This window comes from Pyxicephalus adspersus, chromosome 11, assembly GCF_032062135.1.
Source record: "Pyxicephalus adspersus chromosome 11, UCB_Pads_2.0, whole genome shotgun sequence".
Classification (NCBI taxonomy): domain Eukaryota; kingdom Metazoa; phylum Chordata; class Amphibia; order Anura; family Pyxicephalidae; genus Pyxicephalus; species Pyxicephalus adspersus.
The window spans coordinates 51707559-51714905 of record NC_092868.1 but is presented as its reverse complement, the minus strand read 5'-3'; the positions used below and the strand labels follow the sequence as shown (position 1 = coordinate 51714905).

Genomic DNA, 7347 nt, shown 5'->3' with positions numbered 1-7347 from the left:
GTGGCTCCCTCAAAATGCTGATTAGAGCCTTAGCAAGGTGGAAGCACCATCCATTCTCCTAGATTGTAAGCTCTTCGGGGCAAAGTTCTCTCCTACTCTTGTATCACTGTATGTATCTGTCATTTGCAACCCCTCTTTAATTTACAGCGCTACGTAATATGTTGGTTATATATAAATCCTGTTTAATGATAATAAATAATTCTGACAGGTCCTCTTGACAAAAATTGTACATTAGCCATTTAATAGCATGATGCTGCCATCTAGTGGCCAAATGCACTATTACACAGAGAAATACAGCCCTTCGCAAAGATTTCACACATGAAAAGAACACTTTTTGATAAGCCAACACAAAACAAGTATAAGCAAAGCAAAGCAATATTGTTTCAATTTACGGTAAGGTGCTTTGTGATTGGTTCATAGGGACTTTTCATACTTTTAGACATTTTACAACCCCATTTTGAAGAAGATAGGCCACCTTTTTCTACTAACATCAGAGCAATGGGCTCGATTTTTTGGCACACAGTTGCATATTGTGCACTTACCTGTAAATTGGCATGGTTTCCTTCTGACAAAGCAAATGAATTCACCTCTTCTAGATATGTAAAATTGCAAAGTGCTAAAGTCAGAAGCTGAAATGAGACTTAATGCCAATGTTTTTGGCATTGTAACTCATAGTTTCCAGAAAAGTGGCAAAGTATAAAAGTAGCTTTAGCACCAAGTCCATGACCTAAATTAGGAATGGAATCAGTGGCTTTGGCTTCACAGTTTACTATGTAGAACATAAGCAAACAGAGATGCAGATGTTGTACCTTTAAGATCACATTACCTTAGGACCTTTGGTTCTGATTTGCTTCAACATGGAACAATTCTGCATAGCTCCCAGTGGCTGGCACCGTGAAAGCTGCTCTATCACTTGCACTGCCTCTTAAAAAGCCAGCAACTGCAGATCATCTCCTCCTTTATCACGGTCGGTATCTGACTGTCATTTGCAACCCCTATTTAATGTACAGCGCTGTGTAATATGTTGGCACTTTATAAATCCTGTTTATTAATAATAATAATAATATTATTTTGACAGCTGGCAGCAATGATCGGTTCTAGTACCACTAACTGCTGCCCCAATTCATTATCAATGGGGCTACCACTGGAAGAAGCTACATGCAACATCTTCAGAAAAAGTCCGGGGTTTCCTGGCATGTGGAAGCATTAACAGCACCGCAACTTCACAGCTACTGTGAACAAAGCTTTACCCTTTGTTACCCAAAACACATATTTTACAAATAAAAATAATACATTTATTGACAAACATAAATATGATCTGCACTATTTACATCACAATTTACATTCTATAAACATGAGTTGCTATCTGATTGAAGAGTTGAAATTTAAAACACAAACTACTAGACCAAGCTTTCTCATTCTAGTGAAACTCCAATAAGCAAAAAACACATGACCTGAATCTACCTCTGAATATACTTATTCTGTAATGTTTTGTGCCCCTCTCTGTCTAAATGAAAGAGCCCAGAAGAGCTCATACACATGGGTGTTAAGACTAGGAGTCAATAAATACCCCTAGGGAGGGAGATGAAAACAGCAAGTCCCCCGCAGCTTTATCTATAAGATACTCCATTTGGTGGTTGCAGACACAGACATCACCCCCAACAATGTAGGGCCAATAGTCCTGCATCATAAGTGTGGATGTAAAGGGCTCGATGCTGCAAAGGTTTGTGGAATATGTTAGGTGATTGTAAAAAAATTCTTCAATACTGACGTTTCAGAAAAAAAGGAGGTGCATCTTCTAGAAGCATTTCCAATTATCATACATTCATCCCACCATCTAGAAATCCTGGCAGTCCCTGAGGGCAAAGTGTGGGGACACAGTGGTATATGCAACTCTCATCAACCAGCCATCCAATCAACCAGTCTATAAATGACCAAACTACTTTTTAGGTTGAAAAGAAACAAATGGTGAGAAATATTTTTGCAGCTAGAGCTCAGCCTATGTACAGATATGCAGCAGTAGCTGCTACAGGGCCCCTGGGGCTGAACAGGCCCAAACTATTAATCCACTTACCCACCATTGTTTTATTTGCATGTCTATTCTGTGCCTTTACAAACTTTTCCTGTTCCCCAGTAAGCAAAATACAGAAACATTGCAATGCTTTGAGTACTGGTACCACAATGAAATCGTAACAGGATTTTCGCAGAATGATGGTAAACATAACAATGGGTCCCAGAGGGTGACTAGGATGGGTTGGGGGATTCCTTGTTTGTTTGAAGTTAATTTTTTTTAAATGATAAAAGGTAAAGTGCCCAGAAAAGATTAACCTTGAAGCTACAAAACCTCCATTCGATTTGGAACTGTCCATTGCGGTAACTCCTTTCTACTAATAGATGTATTCTTTAGGTTAAAATTTTGAGTTCCATGCACCTTCTGCACAGTAGTACTGCAATGAAGTGCAGCTCATTCAGTACAACAGCAAAGACTGCTCATCGCCAGCGATGGATGATATGAAAAGGTATATGTGTGTGTATGTATAGCTGTGCGTGATTACCTGTGTAAAAACTATTGACAGGGCACATGTTGTACCTTCCTGAGACTAGCCAACAGTTGGGAGTATTCAATAGAATCAAAGAATGCAAAAGACATTATAACAATCAGATTTCAAGTGAGCGTCAGGCCATGTCTGATTGTTCACTGCACTACCCTTATCAGGGCTGTATACACCTCAATAGCTGAATCCCAGTTTTGGACAAGTATCACACAGACACAACTAGAGCCAGTTCATTTATAGCCAGAAGTCTGTCTGGAGCTGCCTGGGCATGCAGTGAATTATGTAAACGTGTTTGTGGACGGTCTCTTCATGATGTCACTGTTCATCTTCGGCCTCCAAATAACACAGACATAGATGATCTTTGCTCAGAAGCAGCAATGAGTCTTCCCCCAGAGGGTGCCAGGACAAGGATAGGACACTGAAGTTACCTGGAACCAGAAAAACACATTTATTAAAGCATGAGCCATGTACAGACACCTAATTTGCACCCAAAACAACCAATAGGAATGACTGCTGTATAGACAGAATGTTCAGCGGTTCTTTTCAATGGAGAAGGGAAGACAGGTTGGATGTGGCCCATTATGGGGGGCTTTAATGTGCAGCTATTACTAAAAAAAATCCCTAATGATCTTGCAACGATATTCCTAGTTCAGGTCTTTCCTGTTAAAGGTGACAATGCTCTGTTCCATCTCCAAGCAGCGCTCCTCTGTGGTCACAATGTACTTGGGCATGTAATTTGAGACTACAAGGGGTTGTTTGAACACACAGACGTGTTCCAATGCTGTCATTATCAAAGAACCCATCCTGAGAAATACCATATAACATGCACCTTTGAGATTTTATTCTCTAAAACTCCAGGCTAAATTTATAATTAAATAGCTATTGCTAGAAAGTGTGCAATTGCTCAGTGTTGGTTTCCCCGCACTGGGGTTTTGGATTAATGTCTGAAGACTCCAAGTTATTATTATTTCATAAGCCTTTCTAAAAGCTCCAATTTACAGATAACATCAGTGGTAAGAACAAGGACTGTGAGCCCCCAGGGACAGGGCAAAGGGACCGATAAGAATGGTTTCAGGTTATTAGTAAAGCACCATGAGGTCAGAGCTATAATAAGAGTAATATAAGTAAGTTTTGGGATTAGGTGACTGTTTACCTTCTACAGGTACATGGACGGACACACAGCCGCTAGGGGACCACAAATACACTCGGCTATTTCCAGTGCAGATAGCTAGCCGAGGCTGGACAGGGTCCCAGTGAAAGGAGCGCACAGCCGACGTCTGCTCCAGCACTACAGACAGCCTCATCTTCTGTATGTCCCAGATCCAGACACATTGCGGCATGTTATCTGAAAAACACAACAATTAAAATGCCATTACACAATAAAAGATTCTACAATATCCAACTCACCGCAGCAAAAAAGAGAGAATATATACAAATACATGAAACGCCGGGATAACCAAAAAATGTCCAAAGACAAGGGTCATGCATGTTTTTTATGTTATTCTTGGTGTGTTGTGTGTATTTCTTTTAGACCTGTGCAGTAGTCTATAGCTTGAAATATTTTCCCTGTGCAGGAGCTTTATAAATAAAGATCAGTCAGCACCATCTCCTCATATTTGTGCAGGGTGACTGGTCTTGTATCCCTGCCCTCATTGTAGTTTTCTGCAGGCAGCTTGTAATGAACGGTCCGGCAAAGCCCTTCCCACAGCTTTGCTCAATGCACAGGCTATGTACAGCACAATGATTAAGTCACTACTTTTACAGGGTAATATTGGTTTTAAAAGGCATTTGTTGCACTCATAAGTAAAGTAATGTTTATGTTACTAGGGGCTTGGTTTAAGATACAGGAATTGGTTTCCCTTCCTCATCTTCTCTCCAACCTTGCATTCAAGAGTAGATTTATACTCTTTGTAGCTTTTGGGGAATAAATTTAAAAAAAAAAAGTTTTTTGCGCCCAGGAGTTCCAATTTAAAATATACAGCCCAAACTGTTTTTGTTTTAGATAAAGTAGAGAGGTTATTTTTTTTATTTTTTACATTTTTATTTGCTTTATTCCGTTTTGCGGTCTCAGACCTCCCCTTTTATTCTGCTGATTGAAGGAAGAGAGTAACAGATTAAGTACCGTTTTTGGTTGCCAGGTATCGATTATCAGGACTGAAGGCCATCATTCCGATACCCAGTTCTGGGTTTGCACGATCCAAATCAGGTTTGATGGTGCGTAAGGTAACTGGCAGTTCAGCCAGCTCATCTGGAAGGAAAAACAAAAAACGTTTAATAAAATTGCAAACAATAAAACTAGGGGGAAAAAAGCTTTTATTAGGACACTACAGCCATTTATCTCACAACAGACATCCGAGGGGATATCCAATATACAGCCATTTTCCCCACTATTGCAACTGAAAAATTGAGCATGATAGTTGTGGATTTATTTTATGTTCATGTTTTCAAAATGAAGCTTTATGTCTCTTTGCAAATACGTGATTACATACATACATATGTGTGTATATATATATATATATATATATATATATATATATATATATATATATGTCTTATTTGTCTTCTTTAGGAAAAAAACCTCATTTTGTGATACAGATAAAAAGCAATACAAACTCTGGACAAGATATTCACATGACCACTCACATTTACTGTGGACAGTGAAGAGGCTGCTGGGCGCCCCCCGCTGGGGTGGAAAGGTAAGCTGACTTGGAACCGCAGTCTGGCATTTGTCCACTTCCCGATAAACAACCTGGAACAGAAACAAAGATACTGAGCAGGGAACATAATAATGCAAGTAATCTGGACAGACTCAGCCAGCATACTATCACTGACATAAGCTGGGGAAAAGTCAAGTGTGTTTTTAGATTTTAAAGGTGAATTGGTGGTAAAAGCTTTGTGTCCCCTGAAGTATCTGCCTTTCTTGCAGAAAATGCACTCTCCTGTATCATGTGACCAAAGAGCTTTGTGTTTTATACACTGAAATAGCAGCTAATCTGAACTCTAATCCTAGGCTTTTGGTTACACTAGTAGCGTGTTCCCCATAAAATGCACGTACAGACTTCTTGTTATGCTTCATTTACATATGAAAATTGTCCTCATAGTTAGGTTTTTTGTAGACTGACTAAAGAGAGCAGCATGGGGGAGGATAAAAGTCAAGAATGCAATGCTGCAGATGCACACAATGCATGCACAGTGCACAACAAGGTGATCTTGCGTGTACAGAGTCTCGGTCACAAGCAAGCCCTGCTATGATAATAGAGTCATGAAACAGCTGATGATCCTCACATAAATACACGGCTCTGCGTCTATCAGTTGTGATAATCCTACAATGGAAGAATTCCTCATCCTGTCACGGAGAAGCTGTACTGGGCAACGTGTCAAATCCAAGCTCCTTTCTGCTGCTGGATCTAATTGGCACTCTGCACGGAAGATCAGTTCAAACAAAGCCGTCTACAACCCTTCCAGGGGCTGCAGAGCCCGGATCATCTCGCCCCAGGTTACTTACTGTCTTTGGGTTGGAAACTGTAGCAGAATGTTCCAGCTCTTTGATTGGCTTCCATGTAACGTGGTTGAGTATTCGGACCTAATAGAGATAAACAATAAAAAGATTAATGGTGCTTCTTTATTTACCCCAGCAAACTAAAGCTTGTCACGTCTGTGTACATGCCTTCTCGTCATAGCTGCCAACCGCAAGGAACTGGCTGCTGGGACTCCAAGCGATTGACTTAATGCCCAGTGACCACTCGTAGGCGCTGTAGTTGGACAGGAGGCGTCCATCCAGAGAATAGAGTAACACCTTATACTAGAGAATGGAGACATGTCAGATAAACTTTGCAACATTGGAGCTCCCAAGATAGAGTAGAAGAAGACCATGTTAATGACTTTGGTGGGAGCATTACATTAAGAGCTCTGGGAGACAATGAGGGACATAATGTAACAAACCATAAAGATGAGGTCATTACCATATAAATGCAAGGATACATAAACAGCTGAGGGAAATAAGAGAAGCTCATTGTTAGGGGCTTACATATAAGTTTAGTAACTAAAGGAAGCATCTCTCACATTTCATAAGATTTGCAGGATATGAAGACACCGTAATATCTTGTCTGGGTTTTTGAGCCATGTCTTCACAAGCATTACCCAGACAGATGAGGGATGCCGAGTGTTTGCAAACAAGAGGATTTGGTTTCCATACCTCCAGACATGAGTCCCATACAGCCAGCACACAGCCATTGGGGGCCCATTCTATGCCTGACAGGTCCTGAGTGTCCGTCTCAAAGTGCTGCAGAGAAAACAAAACACAAGCTCACAGGTCTGCTATGGCCAATGTCCGTCATATATTCCAGATTTATTTTTAGCCATTCCAAGTTTAAAAATGAGTACAGGTTCACTTTAAAATACTTTGGACCTGTCTGCCACACTGCAGTATTAATGGCGAAGACAGGTTTGACTGCATCTGCAAACATCTCTACCTCTTCCCCCAATCAGTTTCTTTGCACGGTTTAAAATGCACACAGCACAGCACCTTAATTTTGACTGAACCTCACATTAGAGAGACATTGAGGCTATGCATGCAGCCTGGCCTGGGATACAGAGGCTTACCTAGGATCAAATAAACTGACGTGAGAGGAGGAAAAGGTACAGGTAATTTTCAGGTACAGGGTGTCTGCACTTCACCATGATGTTTACAATGGTGCTCAAGGTACATATGAACGAATATCAACTTCCGTAAATTCAATGGAGCTTGAGAAAGATGGGGTAAGGCATCAAGGTAGAGGGTTAGTGTACATAG

The 7347-nt window shown here is 40.6% G+C and overlaps 1 protein-coding gene across 1 annotated transcript in view; it reads right to left on the bottom strand.

Annotated features, from left to right (window-relative positions):
- Positions 1-1272: 1272 nt before the first annotated feature.
- The window catches only part of WRAP73 (WD repeat containing, antisense to TP73), a 32229-nt gene continuing 26154 nt past the window's right edge, over positions 1273-7347 (bottom strand). Inside the window, exons 6-12 of the mRNA XM_072425923.1 lie at positions 6751-6837; positions 6223-6357; positions 6061-6138; positions 5199-5304; positions 4678-4803; positions 3709-3900; positions 1273-2983 (exon numbers count right to left, since the gene is read on the bottom strand). Coding sequence (XP_072282024.1) covers positions 2871-2983; positions 3709-3900; positions 4678-4803; positions 5199-5304; positions 6061-6138; positions 6223-6357; positions 6751-6837 — 837 coding nt within the window. The 3' untranslated portion in view covers positions 1273-2870. The remainder of the gene's footprint in view (positions 2984-3708; positions 3901-4677; positions 4804-5198; positions 5305-6060; positions 6139-6222; positions 6358-6750; positions 6838-7347) is intronic.